An 18650-nucleotide genomic window follows, 5' to 3' on the forward strand; every position below is an offset into this window, starting at 1 on the left:
CAGAATTAATATAATCACAAGTCGTGTCTCTGCATCACAGTATCGATCCTTGCCAAGGGGCTTTGTCAGTGCTCTCAAGCCAGCGTCCAACCGAAGGCCTGCTAAAGACCATTGGCAATGCGCGGCCATTCTCCGCTCTGGGTTAAATCGGTAGGAGGTGGGGTCAGCAAATGTGTGCTCTGGATATAGCCTTTGATTTCTGAGGAGCTGAAGGCGTGCTGTGTGCAGAGGGATATAAAAGATTTACCAACAAAAAATACTATAAAGCAGGCATTGTAGTGCGAGGATTGTTCCATTCCTTCACTTGAACACATGTCTGGCACTCTTGTACATGCAGTATTCCCGCCCCGCAAGCTCTGTTTAGAATAGAATTTCACTGTGTCTGCAGATTTTCTAGATGCCTTGTATTACCATTATGTAGTGTTATGCTGAGAGGAAAGAATCATATGTGAATTGCCAGTAACACAGTATTGCAAATGCTTCTTACCTTCGATGCCTGCAAGCAGGACGCGTGAATGGTCGTATGCAATCACGTTTGCATATCGATTCTTTGGTTTGTTTACTTCTAGGTTTGAATGCTCCCATGTGAACTGCTGGCCCGGATCAATGGACTGGAGAAGGGAACCAAGGGTGAAAGAGTGGTCAGAAAAAGGCAAGTGAACCATTCGTGCAGTACAGTGCTATTGTCAAGTCACAGTAAGGCGGATATTGATCGTTCGTCATATCGTAAATAAATTCACAGATCTGACCTGACTGATTGCCGATGCCAACATTGATTTGACTCAGACAAGTGTACAGCTCTCGAACACTTTTTGAATAAATCTGAATACTTAGATTTTGCACTTAAGAGACACTTGGTGAGCTGATTTCGAGAACTATTGCAAGATCCAGATGTGTGAGGTCGGCGCCCAAAACCTGCTGGTCTGCTGACAGACAAAAATCCAAAGGTTTAGCCCTAGTACTCTCCTCAACTATGCCTCCTGCCTCTAGAACTTCCTGCAGCTGCTGCCGTGTCTGCATTTGAGTAAGTCTCTGCAGACGCACTTTGTTTCAACAGCCGACGGTCTCTGATAGCAGCACAGGTGCTGCGCCCACCCAAAAGGTCCTCTATCCTTTATCTGTCAATGTATCATACTGCCATTACACTTTGAAGTGGCCGGGCCGCATGCATTGTTTCACAAAAATACTGTAATAATAATCCAAAAAAATATGAAAGTTTAAAGTGGGTGAATATTGGGAACCAAAACAGAATGATTGAAACACAATACCAGCTTGCAAAACGTGAGCCAGGACAGAAATTACTTTTGTTCTCTCTTGCCTGCCTTCCAAAAAACGGCATTTGTGCGCAGTACTAAGTGTTACATGTACTTTCGCAGTTCTATTTGGTGCTGGTGTTAATAGCAAGGAATAGTTAATTTATTTCTCGTTTCCATCACTCTTGCTTGGGTGTACTCCTCTGTATCCACCAGCTGAGCAGTTAGGACATACATTCATATGTAGCATCTACATTACTTACCATCCTCTCGGGAGGATAGCTCAGTGGCAACGTGCTCACCTTGGAAGCAAGACGACACAGAGCAACACAGGTTTGATCCCCGGGTCCGCACTTAGAAACCTCTGGGTATTAAGCACGTTATAAAGAACATATCATATCTCCCCTTTTCCATATGTATTCTAAAACAATTCAAAACAATCAAATACGTCATCTTAAGACTTTAGTGATAGGCAAAACGCAAAGGGCTAGTTCAAATGTTATGAATGATTTTGATGATAGTGCCAATGTCAACTTGTGCTTACAGTATACAACTCTATGGGCCTCATTACGAGTATGGAGGCAGCCATGCCCTTACTCTGTGGGCCTCATTATGAGTATGGAGGCAGCCATGCCATACCGGGTTCCGTGAATGAGGAATTACCACGTCATTCCGACCTTGGAGGACCCGGTAATTCCTCGTGCACAAAACCATTCTCATTTGAGCCCCTATAGGGCTCAATGGGAATGGGGATGGAGCTAATAACGGGGCCGTTAATAACGGGCCCGTTATTAGCTCCTTGGTCCCCTCGCGGGACCCGAAAAGGACATCTGGTTTTTGCCAGACGTCTGTTCCCGGTCGCGCTAGGGGACCTCCTAATCAGACATCTCGTAATGAACGGTGCCGGATCCGTACCGGCACCGTTCATTACGGGACCGCCAGGGTCGTAATGAGGCCCTATATCTTCACACTTAGCAACCATATGTTAAACAAATGTGCAAAGTTCCTTTGAGTTTTCAAGAGCACAGTGTGTGTAAGCAAACATGTTCTGCAATAGGCAAAACCATGTCTCAGTCCACCTATTGCATATCATGCCATCTTCTCTCTTCCTACATGAATGCTTGCACTTCGAAGTGGCCTCAAAGTTGTCTTGATTACATGAGAGAAACTAAAGAACTAAACAATGAAAAAGAAACACCTAAACATATCCCTTCAAAGATTTGGCAAATGTCACTTTTGGTATTGGAATTACTGCCAAAATCGAAGGTGTCAGGAACCTAGAGTTGGCCGATTTCCAACCACTTCCCCAGTTCTTTAATGGTTGGTGTAATGTCAGGGGATTGGAGAACATTTTGAAAGCCACAATGTAATTTTTTGTGAAGATGGTTACAACCTGACCCACAAAGGACAGGGCGTTGATTTTAAATTTACATTACCAAGAAATGTTCTCTCAATTCATGATCAATATTTGGAGTTGTAGTTAACTGACTACTCCTGCTTCTGCCCGAAGGTGCCATGCCAATTAAGTTTGCATATACAAATCCAGTTAAAATGCATAACATGTATTACCTAGATGGCCTCAGACCCTACATCCAAAAATTCAGACATGAGACTTATTGCGAAACAATCTCTGTCCCCAGCAAGCCTGAGGAGGTAACAGAGGTATGTCTGTCGTAAGGGTATTACTTGAACTTTAGAACACACTATGAATGGTTCTACATATTCGATTAACAGCCTGTGTGACTGCACAAAGGTCACACCAAATGGGCACATGTTCAGTCAGACAGACAATAAAACAACAGGAATCATTGTATTGGTTTGCGGGCAAGCACCTGCTGCCCATCCTGCCTATGCTGCCAGAAAGATTGGTGTTGAATTCAATCGTATCTGGGTGAGAGTTATGCATTTGGTAATGTGCAAGTGGAACTGCTGAAACAGACTTTACTGACCAAAAAGCAAGATTTAGACAGCTTTTCTAAATGGCAAGAAGTTGATCATTCAGAAATAAATCTCCAATGTCTTAGGCACAGACCTTGGAGAGCAAGCCTTCAGTTGTCCCATACCTTAAAATGGGCACAGGAAGCTAACAACAGGTGCACATCAAGAGGTCAAAAGTTAAGACCAGGAATGTAATGTTTAATTGACTCTGCTAAGTAAGGAGGCCCCTGACTATATCTACATTTAAAATAGAGGCATCTTAAAATGTACTTGACAGCTATCTGGTAGCTATTATGGAGAGATGCGCTGTTGGGCAATATGATCTATCTTACTTCTGCAAACACCAGCTGGACTGCAGCATTCTGAACTCCCAGAGAGATCCAAGAGAGATGATTGCAGTCTAGAATAAAGGGTGTTGCAATAATGTAGAAAAAAAATAGGGATGACACTATCAAATGGTGGGTGTCTGGGGGAGTGCACAGTAATGTGCATTTTCACTGTCAGTGTTTCAAATGGGCATCAAGAGAAATTGCACCCACTAAGATTTAAGAATACAATTTGACTACAAAGGTATACCAGTTAATTTTCTGATCATGGGGAATAAGTGGTATCTAAATCAAATACATAGGTGTGGGGTGGCAGGTTATGTGCCTGACCGAATAGATGGTGGGATCTCAGAAGCAGCATCTAAGTTTTTACGGCATTAAGTTTGAGCTAATAACAACCAATCCAGCAACAAACTTACTACAGAGCTTCTGAAATAATGGAAGAATTTTGAAGAGGGCATTGGACATGCAGATACATGTATGTGTTGCTGGCATATAAGTGAAATTCAAGATTGTGGTCCTTAAGAAGGTCTGTAACATAATGCATGTATATTTTAAGAAGAAGGGACAGGGATGCACTCTGTGGGATACCACAGTCCACTGTAATCAGACAAGATGTGAACGTACCCAGTTACACTCGCTTTTAACAGATTGCTAAAGCAAAAGCAGAACCAATCCCAGGACACTTCAGTGACTCGGCCACGGCGCCAAAGCATCCAACCAGTAGATTGGGCTCCACAGTGTTGAACACTGAAGATATTTCCAGTATCAAAAGAGCCCCGCTATAAGGGCTCATCAGTGACTGGCATTGATGCCATTTCCATCATTTGTTTTTGGCTGACAAAAATTGATGACTAGACCGGATACTGATGGACTCAACCAACCCCTGATATTACCTGATCGAGAACCTTTCCATTGATGAATGGCTGGCACTAAAGAATGAACTGAAATATGAGAATATGATTGCGCAAGTCCCTTGGTTAGAGGATGGACTCCCGCATGAAGTATGATATAAGAAAGCAATTTAATATTATTTTAAAAAAATCTCTTCTAGTATTCAAAATGAAATGTAGGGCATGCCTGGCACACAATCCTCAAGCTTTGAAATATAGGATTGATGTCTCATAGAACACCGGGCAGGGAGCTTAAATCTGCTGCAATAAAAGCAGATGCGAAGCCTATCTGTGCAGATGTGTGAGAGCAATCTAAGGAGAAGAATATGGGTTGATCACTCTTAAGATAGTTGGCACTAATGAAAATTGTCAAAGTGAATACTTTTTGGGGGGGAATTGCTCTATACAGTATATTTGTTTATTATTGTATATGAATACTTTTTTGACATAGCTAACTATTATGCGCTGTAGATCTGTTCATGCCATATAGAGTTTTAAGCAGGCATTTAAAATTAAATGTGTCGCCTTGTACTTCCCGGGACAACGGTATCCTCCGACCTTCTGGCTGGTGGCCATTTTCCCTCCTCTTTCAATGCTGACATGAAAGCCGCTGCACGCACTTGCCAGGTATTGCTGATGGGATGTTTGACATCCTCTAACAAGTCTGGCTAGAAACAAATCCGTTTGACTAGGAAAATGTACATAATAATAATGTTTTCCTGAATGCAGTATAAAACATTTATTTTAAAGAGAAAATGTGTAGTAGGAAAGAGATTCCAAGCGTAAAATGTTCAAATGTTCCTCTTAAATATTATATACAATGAACCTCCATAAATGCATTCAAAATACAGGATATTTCCTTTAGCAAAGTATCTGACATTGACTGAAACTTAAAAACCGAAGACAAGAAATGAATTATCTGCCCCTTTAAGTTAACAAACCAAACCCCACATCGGTCCCCATGGCAAAGGTCATAGGAAAATCTTCCGCAGTGGTCTAGAGTGGTCAAAAACCTTGGAATCATCATAGAGAGCCAAGAAACACGGACGCCACAAAAATACACTTGAAAGGAAATGTTTTTTGTTCATCTGCACTGGATCAGACATAGGGCCTCATTACGACCCAGGCGGTAAGGGGTTTACGGCAGCGTAAACAGCGCCGACCCTTACCGCCTGAGTACGAGGTCCCTTAGCGCCATGGCGTATTTAACACCTGCTTTTAGCAGGTGTTAAAATCCATGGCGCTAAGGGACCATGGAGTTAATTACGCCACCGTAATTTACGGTGGCGTAATTAACGCCTTCCCCACTCCCATTATGCCCTATGGGGCAAAAATGGGAATGGGGAAGGGTAAATGGGGATTGGGGACTTACCGCCCCGCCAAGGTCGGAATGGGGCGGTAAGTCCGCCAACCACCATGGCGTAAACGTAGTTTACGCCATGGTGGTAAAGTCACGGCCCAGGCGGTAACTTACCGCCTGGGTCGTAATGAGGCCCACATACTTTTATGTTTTACAATCTCACAAGGAACCATTCGAGTTTTACTGCTCCTATTAAGCATTTCCAATGTGAACAGCACCTTAGAACACATGCTGGAGAAGCTACAGAGGATGGAAAATAAAAAACAGCCATACCACTGCAACGACTGGACAAAAAGCATTGCTATACAATTCAGAAAATGGGCCTCATTACACGGACGGCGGTAAGGGTTAACGGTCACCGTTAATGGTACCGGTGACCGTTAACCCTTACCGCCTTACTACGAGGTCCCATTGCGGGTTGGAGACTTTAACGCCTGCTTTTTGCAGGCGTTAAAAACCAACCCGCAAAGGGACCAGGGAGCTAATTACGGTACCGCAATTTGCGGTGCCGTAATTAGCACCTTCCCCATTCCCATTATGCCCTATAGGGCAAACATGGGAATGGGGAAGGGCAATGGGGGAAGGGGGAATTACCACCGCACCAACCTTGGAATAGGGCGGTAATTCCCTGTTCCTCCAAGGCGGTGCCAGTATTTTACCGGCATGGACCAAGGTGCTAATAGCACCTTGGTCCACCGCCGTCCGTGTAATGAGGCCCAATATCAATAATGTAAAGCACTCTGCAACACACCCAATGTAACCTGACTCTAAGCTCCAGCAACAGAGAATTCCTGACAGTGGCTTGCTACAAATGAACATGGCAAGGGGGCCAATCGTCTTCAATCATGGCCATCACACTCTGGAACTCGTTGCACAAGAGATTGTGCATGCTTTCCAGAAAACATTAATAAACAGGCTTTTCTTCAAACCCCATATAGTCAGCCATCACCCACTAATTATAAGTATCTATTGACTATAACTACGGAAAAACCTGTGCCCAAACTTCTAACAACTATGGCAACACAGCTCCTGAATAGGCAAAGATGCACCCAGTAGGAATAACTATATGGGAACGAGTATGAAAAAACAGATGAGAGGCCAATCAACCAACCAGTATGATGGCCTGTTTGGGCTAAGTAACCATAAACATGATCCATGCAGCAGATAAAATACCTAGATCTGAAGATGAGTGCACCAGCATGCCACCAGTGACCTCGTCGGCCAGAGAGCTGGAAGCCAGCCTGATGTCTCACCTTGCCCTAAGCCAATACTAACCCCCGGATTCTCATAGCCTCCAAAACTAATACTAGATCTCACTACACTACCATAATATTATAACACCCAAGGCCAAACATCTTGATGACCTCCTCAAAGCACATGTCCTTCTTGCTCAACAACAACTCCTACTGTATCTGCGCACAGAGTGCAATTCTGACCAAACTGCACACATCATCATAGCAGGAACTAATCCCTCTACTGCAACTAACTTCGAACCCCCAAACATTCCAACACAACCCATTCTCTTCTAGTACCTTCTTACTCACGGGTTCATGAATATAGAACTGCAGGGGGAAATTATACATATAGTTCAAGTGGGATTTGGTAGTGCATGGGGTCAGGCCTCTTATTTGCTGGATGATCAAATTATTGTTCTGTTTTTGTACAACAACGTTTTCTATCCAATGCTTTCCTTTTACACACATTTGGTAGGGTGCCTTTCAGTTTCAAGTGTTCAGTGAAACAAACGAAAGAAAGGCCAGGGTTGGAAGATATCCATTGAGAAGGAATCACCTTGTCACCCTACTCGAGTGTGTATTTATCTCCATGAAGTTCCATTCATATGATTAGATGCACCACTTCTCTGATTAAGGCCCTTATTCCTCTTTATGGGTACTTCATAACCCACCCCACCCTCTAGCCCCAGGGTAGTCTCAGTATCATGCGAATTGTTCATCAACATTTTAGCATTCTGCAGTCCACTTTAAATGTCTCTTTTCTCTTGCAGATTGGCACCTAATTGTACGGAGAAAGTAGTAGGCAAATTTAACATAGTTACCCAAAATTTAGCAACTGGAGCAGGACTGATGATGAAAGTTTTGAGTACCTAAGAAAGAAATTACATGGACAGATGATTGGGCAAGGTTATTGAACTGAAGTTGTCCAATGCATGCACCACAATGAGATGGAAAAACGGAAAACTAATAAGGGGATATTGGCACCAAGAGAGATCGATGTTGGTAAAAAGAATTGAAGGGATTTGATCGTTATCGAAAATGTTGGCGGAAACTAACATGTGGGTATGTTAAAATATAAGATAGCAGATAGCTGCTTGTCACTGAGAACAATGCTTCCCGTTTTGGCCACTCGATTACTATTATTAGAGGGATATTCTGGTATCCAACCCAGGCCTCAATATCGCTAATACTTACATCAGTGCTTCCTCCAGGCAGACTCTCACCTACAGCCTCTTTGCCGTTCACTCACCAGACCTATGGACCCCTCATATGGTCTTGGTTCTCTCTCCTATCTCTTCCTCTCCCATTAATGGTGCCTCCTCTGGGCTCTTCCACAACCTCTGCATCACTCTTTTTCTATATACATTCTACCCTCTGGTCCGACACACTCTGCCGGACACACCTTGGATGTTCTCATCTCCTCAGAAATCCCTGTCTCTAATTCTCTCACCACTCCTCTCTCTTGGACTGACCACTTTCTGCTTTCCTCTCACCTGAAACTCTCTGTCCCTCAGGCAAAGCCCACCTCAGCTCTGCCACCTACCTTCTCGGTCATTCGGTTGATGAAGCGTGTGTCAGTGGATGCCTTTGTCACTACTTTCTCTGCTCCTCCTACTCTGCTACTCTCTGCTCCTCCTACTCCTGTGGCTGACTTACACTCTCTTTCCTCTCTAGCCTGCATCTTTCTATCTCCAACACTCGGGACATCCTTGCCCCTGTCGTGAAAATCCATCTGAAGCCTACCTCCAAGTGCAACTATTGGTATGACTCTGACCTCGCCGCCCTGAAACGCAAGTGCAGAGTGGTTGAGAGGAAGTGGAGGGCTTCAGGCGCATCCTCTGACAAACTGGCCTGCTACCTACTCCAAAGGCAATGCAGACTCTCTTTTCACACCCAAGCCTGCATCTCTGCAGCCTCTAACAAGATGGCCACACTCTTTAAAATCTGCAAGGAGTTGGACAATCCTTCTGCAGTCTCCGTTTCTCCTGTTCCCTCCCAGGCCCTCTGTACGGCTCTGGATTATCACCTCACCACTAAAACTTAGGACATCCTGTCCTTGCTCTCCTCTTCCTCTTCCTCTACCTCTTGCAATCCCCCTCTGGCCGCCACTCCCTCTCCATCTTCATTCTCCAATTTCTATCTGACAACACCTGACAAGGTTTCTAGATAAGTCTGATCTATGAAAGTGTCATCCAAATAGGTGCTCCCCTGCTTCTACAGAACCATCAAAGACCACATTGACACCCTCACGTCAGCCTTGGCCGATTTCTGCAATCACTCTTTCAGCACTGGATCTTCCCCCACTCTCCTCAAGGACTCCCTTGTGCACCCCTTCTTTAAAAAGCCTTCTGCGAATCATAACTGTCCAGCAAATTATCACCCAATCTCTATCATTCCTTTCCTGGGCAAACTCCCAGAAAATGTGGCCATCTCCCAGCTTACTCTCCACACTCAATCTGTTGGTTGTCTCCATGACCATCAGTCTGGCTTCAGAGCAGCCAGATGCATAGAAACTGAGCTCCTTAACACCTGTGAAGATCTACTCTGTAAACTTGACTCCAGCCTTCCTTCTGTCCTCATCCTCCTTGACCTTTCCTCTGACTTTCACACGGTCAACCACTCCATCCTGATCAAGCGACTCAATTAGAACCTGGGCAATAAGGGATCAGGCCCTGGAGTTGTTGACCTCCTTCGTCCTGGACCGACCCTCCCAGGTCCAACTTGAGTCCTTTCTCTCCACCACCTGTCTCTCCACATGTGGTGTTCCCCAGGGCTCTACCCTCTCACCCAGTCTCTTCAATGTGTACTGGCTCCTTTGGGTAACCGGATCTCCACAACTCACCTTCAGGCTCCCCTCAGCCTCCTCTCCCATCTCACTCATTCCTGACTGTCTATCCATGATTCAGGATTGGTGAGCCTTCAATGACCTCTGCCTTAATGCCAGTAAGACAGAGATCCTTCTGATTGGGACCCCTGCTCCCACTTTCCCTCTCTCACTCTGGTTGCTCGCCTTGGGACCTCTTCCTTCGCCTTCCTGTGTGGCAAAAAACCTTGGTGTCATCTTCGACTCCACCTGCTCCTTCTCTCCTCACATCACAGACCTTGCTAAGAAGGCCCACTACCAGCTGCACCTCCCCAGAAGCATTCTACATTTTCTCACTTTCCCACAGAAGCTCACTGCATTCAGAGCCCTAGTGCTCGCTAGCCTGGGCTATTGCAAAAGCCTATTTCTGATTCTGCCTTCCTCTACTCTCCGCCCTCTGCAACTAATCCAGAACAGAACTGTGAGACTTATCCTTGGCCTCAAGCCCAGGGACCGTATCTCTCCAGCCCTGAAATCTCTCCACTGGCTCCAGGTGGCTGCAAGGATTAAGTTTGAGACCCTCGGCATTGTCCACAAAGCTTTCAGGGGCCGGGGCCCACACTACATTAAACTCTCTCTTCCAAACTACCTTCCTTCTTGAGCCTTTCGCTCAGCTACATCCAACTCTCTGAGGATCAGATGCTTCTCCAGATAGAGGGTTGGGCTCGATCTCCCTCTTCTGCAGGTGCCTCCCTCTGGAATGGCCTCCTTGCCCTTCGCATACTTCAGCTGCACCACCTGAGGTTCCAGAAGTATCCCAAGACCTTCCTTTTCGCCTCTGCTTTCTCTCTCTCCCTCCCATGATAGCCGCCTGTCTGCGGCACCGGCTGGTTGCTTCACTACCCTCAGAGTCTCACTGGGTACCATGCTCCTCCATGATCAGTCTCCACTGCACTGCCTCCGGGTCTTCCCCGCACTTAGGGGCTGTAACTGTAACCTCTACAGTCCCCTACCTCCTTGCACCTAGCCAGAGCCGCGCTGCCCTGGCTGCCATTACACAGAGCAATGCTTCCCTGATTTCACTTCCCCCTTCCCTCTCCCTGGCACTTCCCCCTCTCCCTTCCCCCTACACTTTGCGTTGTCACACTTGCACAATTTGAATGATGCAGTCAGATAATTTCTCTTGTCCTCCCTCTGTCTTCCCTCCCTTGTCTTGTCGCCGCTAGAAACACGTGTACAGGAGCGTTATAAATGACATATCATATTATATTACAATCTGATACCTTGACAAAATCAGTTCTATTAACGTGTACCACAACTATGATTCACAAAAATGCATTAGGATCTTACATTAAAGCCTACACCTGGGTGCAGACTGTCCCGATTTCATGAAGTTGTTTGTCAAACTTTGTAATCAAGCTGAACACTCTTAGGGCCTCATTACACGGAAGGCGGTAAGGGTTAACGGTCACCGGTAATGGTACCGGTGACCGTTAACGCTTAGCGCCTTACTACGAGGTCCCTAAGCGGGTTGGTACTTTAACGCCTGCTTTTAGCAGGCGTTAAAAAGCAACCCGCTAAGGGACCTTGGTGCTAATTACAGCACCGCAAATTTGCGGTACCGTAATTAGCACCTTCCCCATTCCCATTATGCCCTATGGGGCAAAAATGGGAATGGGGAAGGGCAATGGTGGAAGGGGGAATTACCGCCTGCCAACCTTGGATTAGGGCGGTAATTCCCCTTTCCACCAAGGCGGTGCCAGTATTTTACCGGCATGGACCAAGGTGCTACTAGCACTTTGGTCCACTGCCTACCGTGTAATGAGGCCCTTAGACTTAAGAGCAAGGAGCGCCCACGAGGTGGAGTTTTTTTTTTTTCCTTCTATATGTGGAGTCATCTAACAAGAGAGATGCAGTAACGTAGAGCATCATACAACTAGCCAGCAATTTCACTGTTGAAAAACAATCCGATGATCTTTACAGGGCAATTGACGTTCACCCCTTCCCTGGAACAACTGTGGTCTGCATATTGCATTGTTGTAGCATGTGGTGGGAGGCATCTCTTCTAAATGCCTCTGGCAGGGCAGGCACAGAGCTCCCACTTGTGGACCTGGTCAGAGCAGGCCATGCGCCCTGTGGGTGCGCAACTACAAGACTACCACTGTCACGCCAGGTTTAATAGTTCCCCCAGCTCCTTTTACCCACCATTGGCAAACTGGAGCTACGGCCTTGGCTAACAGGAGCCACCCGCAGGCCCAGAGATGGGCCTCAATAGTAATAATTCCAAAAGTAATTACTTCATGGTTATTAGTGGTCCTTAATGATTGCACATAAAGCCCTTGTTAAAGCAATAGTACAACTAGGACAAATCATGTGCACGTGCACGTATGATCTTTCGAGAACATTTCTCCTGCAATGCCATATTATTATGGATATACATTTACTAAGTATAGATAGCTGTCGTCGATCAACCCTCTACTGGCTTTTAGCCACGGTATCTTTAGGCACTTGCAAACTCCTATATGCTTGCAAATGATCAACGAAAAGTCAAGAGCACCCACTGATTTTCAGTCTGAATGATCAGCTCCCCTTTTCCCGCGCAGGTCTGCACAAACCTGCGCGGTTAGTGAAAGCACTTGCTGGGTTTACATTTCTGCTACTGTGTAAATATTCTATGAGGCGGCCATTAAGAAATCAGAACAGTCATCCCTTTTTCACGTGCGGATGGGCAGGCCTCACAACTAAAGGACATGCGAGGCAAAAGGGGGCACTTTTCCCAGTTGAATGCCTTCCCACTACACGATTGCTGGAGCCACGTAGGATGACGTGCGGAAGCCTGCTTGTAAGAGAACCCACTAATGGGACGGATGTGATGTACTGTGAATGCTGATGAAAGCTGTTTCCCCATGCTAGACTTGGCCTGACCTACATTTCTCATTTGCTGGAGCACCGAGTGCATAAGACTAGCGTTGCATTTCAGGTCAGAGCTGTGTGCGCGAGAGTGAAGCCTGGGCAGCTGGATCCGTGTTCTCACCTTTGTCCCAGAAGCCACTAGGGCCAGAGCTGTGAGAGTGTAGAGGCAAGTTACAAAATCAATCAAACAATAGATGTGCTATTTTCTTTCCCACGGCGTAAAATGGCGCATAACTTTCAATGTTGTCTATTTCTTTAATGCATTGCATACAACTTTCAAAGTTTTTACACTAAATGTAACTGAAGCCAAACACTTGGGGTGGCATCCCAGTCCCTCATAGTTAAGGACTGTGGATCATGGTACATGTTCTTTAATACAAGCAGTGATGATAGGATGGGTGCCACGTGCCACAGCGGAATCCATCCATTCAGAGAGGGGAATTCCCAGCACGTTGGGAGTACATTACATAACCTGTCAGTTCATTCACATTACCTATGCACTGGTTTCCATTGCTATGGACATTTCGAGATTTCATAAAATTGTTGGATAATCCCAATCCAAAGGACCTAATAGGGCAAACAGGCTGCTGTGATGGCATGCATTTCAATTGATCCTTTAAAGCAATAAATAACTCATTATGTAAAGAAAAGGTCTACTTGACCCATTAAATAATGTGCCTAACTATCTGGGGAGAATCACTCGAATTATGCAAACCAAACGATGATGGGCAGAAGCACATTTCATGAATTAAGAGAATGTACGCTGGTCAGATTTTGAGAATAGCAATTTTGAGGGTGGATAAACCTTTGTTGGTGAGAGACTCTGCTCGACAGACAATGTGTGGGTGAGAATACTTTGTCATGGTGGCATACCTAAACATATCCAGCACACATCTGATTCTCTATAAAAAGTAGGCATTACGGAGCGGGAAGGACATGGCAGAGGGACAAAAGTGAATGGACAATCCGTTGCTGTCTAAAACGAGCCATTGTTTATGAGGCGCACATGTGGGGCACCAGTAGGCCAGCAATGTGGGAGACTCCCAAACTCCTCTCTCACCCAGAGAGGAAGAGTGCAACAGGCCCCCCTGGCACAAGAGACTTGTGGTCGTGTGGACCACTGGACACAAATGGCGCAGTTGTCCAAAAAATCTGGTGAATCTTCCTTCCTAGGTGAGCAGAATTATTGTTTCATGCTACTCCACCTGAACTTTCACACAACACACAGAAAACTGGCTCAATAAAAAGGCTTCTTGTCAAAACTCTTACTTAGGATACGAGTAGGATTAGGTTTTTTTAAATATGTTTTTTAAAATCAAGAATAGCGCGTAGATCATTAAATGGAAAATCTCCATATTCTTTGATACGTCAAACTAAATTGTGAGAGTTTTTATCACCTGAGTTAGAATTGCTATTTTGTATTAATCCATTCATTTTTTAAACAAATAGGTTTGTTCATTTCATGAATCCATTTGAAATGAGTGATGTCGACAGTGATGTCACCAGTGATGTCATCTGTGATGTCGGCCATACGTTGCACAACAGGGGCGCATAGTTAAGGCGGATTTGGTAAAAATGCAATTGCTGAATTTCAGAGGTGTTTTTGGGTTAAATCTGATCACCTTGACTCTCTTTTACCCAAGCTTTTTTCACTGAATTGCCAAGGTTTTATTGCTATATATTTTTCATGTTACATATTTGTCACATTACTTCTGATGACCATGAGTCTCTTTTAACTAAAGTGTTTTTACCAAATTTCAAGCGTTTTGATATACTATAGTTTCTTTGGGGCTCACTAGCCAAGGCCACTGTACAAGTCACACCAATAGGTTACTTTCACAGTTAAATATGTTCCACCGAAAAGTATATTGGGGCCACTAGCCATGGCGTTCAGCCATGGCGAGTGGCCACGGGCCACTGAACATATTGCACCAATAGGTTTCTTTATGTCTCACTAGCAATGGTATTTGGCACAAAGACCCATTGCCACCTGCCTAGAAGATGTGGTCAGTTCTAGAGTAAAATTTCAATTTGTTTTCACTATCTTCTGATACCTGTGTGATTCCCCTGATACTCATCCGATAACGGCAACAAACTGCTGATGCTAGTGGGGTTCCCCAGTATTCACCCGTTAATGTTTGGAAATCTAAAACTCCTTCCTGCCCTCACAGGCACTCACCAAGTGGCCTCCTCCTCTTTCCATGGTCCCACCACTCCCCACAGTTGCTTTTCCCTTCCTCGCCTTCTCCCAGGCTAGTGGGCCAAAGAAAACTATTGGTGCAACATGTACAGTGGCCACGACCGAATGCCATGGCTAGTCAGCCCAAAGTAAATTTATTGGTGCAACATGTACAGTGGCATGGCCCCAGAGAGCTCCAAAGAAACTATAGTATAACAAAACCCTTGAAATTCCAGGGAAACAACTTTAGTTAAGAGAGAGTTATGGTGATCAGATTAAACATGAAAAATCATAGAAATAAAACCTTTGAAAATCAGTGATAAACGTTTTGTTAGGAAATAGTTAAGGTGACTAGATTTAACACAACAAAAGCCTTCAAATTCAGCACTCGCATTTGAAGCAAGTCCAGCTTAACTTTACTCAGCGTATTACCACAATGATGGAATCACAGAATTGTGTGCACCGTCAGATAATTCAGATTAGTCTTGTGGGCCAGGGTACAGACTTGATGATTCTTGACCATATGTCATCCAAGCCCTTCATCAATTCCCCACCAGTGAACATTTCCTATGTAATGTCTCGGAAGTACCGGGGGAATACTGTAGGCATGAGTAGTTCTTTGCCGCTGTATCTGTAGTTTATTGCAATTATTGGTGAAATAGCGGGGTAATTTGACGGGAATCGGAAGAGAGTGGATTTACTTTTTTGTATACCTAGTGGGTCTAAAGGAACCTATTGGCGAAACATGTACAATGGCACAGCTTCTGGCCATGGCCGAAGTTTACCCCTCCCTCTTCTTCATCCAAATGACTGCTAATTCCAGAAGTTCACAAGTAGATCAAACAATACATTTTAACTTCACAATTTTACCCACATGATTGCCTTATATTGCATGAATTCTAATTCATTGAATAGTGACTCTAGAGAGTAGAGTCTTCCTGTGCTTAAATTGAATATAAACATTAGGTTGTCATTTTTAGATGGACTGATGATTCGCACACTTAGTAACCCCTTTTTTAAGCACTTTATTGTTCTTTATTGTGCATGTTTGCATTATTGCACTGATTCGTTTCATTGTTTTATGTGTATTGTGTTTATATGCACTATTATAATACCCAAAAAATGGTTATTAATATTTGTATGTTAATAAATATTAGATAATGAAAATGCAGTGTTTTAAAAGCAATCACGTGGGTACAATTGTGTGGTGAAAAGATATTGTTTGATTTACATGTGAACATTTGGAATTAGGAGTAATTTAGATGAAGAAAAGTGAGGGGTAGTGTGCTTTGTTTGTGTTGATGAGTTCTAAGAGATTTATCGCAGTTGTTATTCCTTTCTCTACACATTAATCGACTGGAGGTCTTTTCCTGTTATAGAACTTGCTCATGAATTCTCTCTCTTGTGTGTTAATCATCTGTCCTTCCATACTATGCTTCCAACATTGTTCTTTCTACTTTGCTGCCTGACGTGAGTCTATTGATGGTATTGTTAATGGATATTCAATGCTTTACTATAGTGATCCATATTTTGGAATATCACATCAATGTATTGGGTCTGCTGACTTCGTCCATCAAAAACATTGCATGTAAGAGCCATTGGATACCATTATTTTTTAGCTAGATCTGAACAGGTACAGGAATGTGATAGTTACTCATAATAAGGGATAGGCAGATAATTCACCTCTAGTTATGCGTTTTATTATTTTGATAACCTCTTCAAAGAATTGACTTATTTCATGCTTTCTCAATCTAATTATCTTCTAATACATTTTGCATCTTTCCAAGCCTCTCTTGCTTATTTTTGCAGGCATTTAATGGTATTGGTAGATTATATAGTAGATGGCATCCCTATTTCTGATGCCTGTCACTTGCCTTTGGCTATCTGGCACCCAAATCCCTTTCACATACGACTATGTCATTACCATTTGTACTTTATATATCTTTGGCTCAATTTCTATATGGACTTGAAGACCCACCTTAAAACGTGCTATTAGGCTTCAGCAAAGCATATTTACTTTTTCATTTACCTTACGTCATCCTTACATTTCTCAAAATATGTGTTTCAGCTGATAATGGAGCAGCATTTCGTTTTTAACTATAGTGAATCAAGGAGGCATAACTAGTGCATTCACTGCTTTTCTTGCTTCTTGTGTTCCATGTGTTAATCAAAGTTCATTTTATAAGGCTGGAGTAGAGGTAAGTGGGCCTGAATTGCCTTGACAACCATTAACTGTGGTTACTTGTAGCTTTCCTATTGCCCAAATACATTTCAGCTATTATCTTTCAGATAAAAATCAATGCTTGTTTGTCAAACATGGCCCTAAACCTCTTTGCTTGAAGGACCCATAGATCAGCAGTTACTCTATCCCACAACTTCAATGCCTCTAATTGGAGAAGTACTTCTGCAGATGTATTGTATTTTATTTGCCATTTATATAGTGCCCTTTCCCCATTTGTATGGCCTCAATGCGCTTTGGGGTTGGAATGCCCTCGGTCGGTGCCGCAGTCCATGTGTAGGAGCATCTAAGATTTCGAATTAAAGATGCTTGCGTGCATTGTTGCCGGGTTGGGAATTAGGTGGGCTGGCTAGGCTCGAGTAAGCAGCCTGGAGGTCAGCCACGTGGGTGGGTGCTGTTAGTGGTTTAGGATAGAGTTCCGTTGCTGGAGATTGAAAGTGTGCCCACCTAGACCGAATTTGTTTTTGTTGGTCATCGCAGTATATTAGTGGCAGCGGTGATGAGGTATGTCAGGGATTTCAGTGTGAACGGCTATGTGTGCTGCTATGCCGGAATAGCATAGCCATAGCTGCATTCTAGGGTGCATGGATGGGTGGCCGTGCCTGTGGCCTGTGTTCACAAACGTGGTGTAAGGTATATGTACCATAGGCTTGGCTGGGGTTCCATTGCGGTGTTATTTTTCCTGGTCCAGTCTGATTGGCTGGTCTTGCTATCCATGGTCTCCCTGGAATGGAAGTCTGAGTAGAGGGAAAGGGCCTGGAGGGATTAAGGGGCAGGGAGTGGGGGGATTTACCCGGCCTTGGCCAACTGGTCAGGGTAATAGGAGCAGATTTTGGGGCACCTGGGAGGAAGGGTGTGTGCTTAATAGGGGGTACCAAATTAGACAGTAAAGCACAATAGTGCCTGGATTTGGGACACCTGGATAGAGGGAGGGAAACCTAAATGGGCATACAGCAGTGGACTGTTTTTGTAAACTTTATTTGTAAACACATTTAATCCCTACTAGTCTGGCCGGGGGGAGGATAGCACATGGGCGACACATTTGTCTCGGTAGAAAGACAAGGCAGAGCAACACAGGTTCGAATCTTGGTTCATCGCTTAGAGACTTTTCTTCAGTAATTAGCACGTTAAAAAAGATGAATTATTTAGTCTGCGAAAACAATCTATGTGGGGAGATTCCAACATTATGGTGGTTTTTAGAAAGTGGGTAATATTTTAAGGCCTAGGACCTTGCTGAGCCTTAGTGTTCATCACCTTGTGTATGAAAAACTGTACTATCAATAAGGGAAGTTATCAACTAGCTATAACACAATATGTAATTAACTGTGCACAACATAAAGGTTTTCCGGAGAATCTCAACATTTACACAACTGTTAAATTTCATCTAACTAACCACCTGTATACATTACATTGGAGATGAACACTGAAATAAAAAATGATTGTATATGTTCATTTGAACATTTAACCACGTGGGATTATATGTAGATATGAAAAATAGCCTATTATATAAT

At 44.0% G+C, this 18650-nt stretch overlaps 1 protein-coding gene across 22 annotated transcripts in view; it reads right to left on the minus strand.

The window, feature by feature from the left end:
- The window catches only part of PTPRD (protein tyrosine phosphatase receptor type D), a 4803934-nt gene that overhangs the window by 205349 nt on the left and 4579935 nt on the right, over positions 1-18650 (minus strand). For all 22 annotated transcript variants that reach the window (XM_069625937.1, XM_069625939.1, XM_069625938.1 and 19 more), the window contains one exon: positions 488-611. In XM_069625937.1, coding sequence (XP_069482038.1) covers positions 488-611 — 124 coding nt within the window. The remainder of the gene's footprint in view (positions 1-487; positions 612-18650) is intronic.

This window comes from Ambystoma mexicanum, chromosome 6p (genome assembly GCF_040938575.1).
Source record: "Ambystoma mexicanum isolate Mex_15411 chromosome 6p, UKY_AmexF1_1, whole genome shotgun sequence".
Classification (NCBI taxonomy): Eukaryota; Metazoa; Chordata; class Amphibia; order Caudata; family Ambystomatidae; genus Ambystoma; species Ambystoma mexicanum.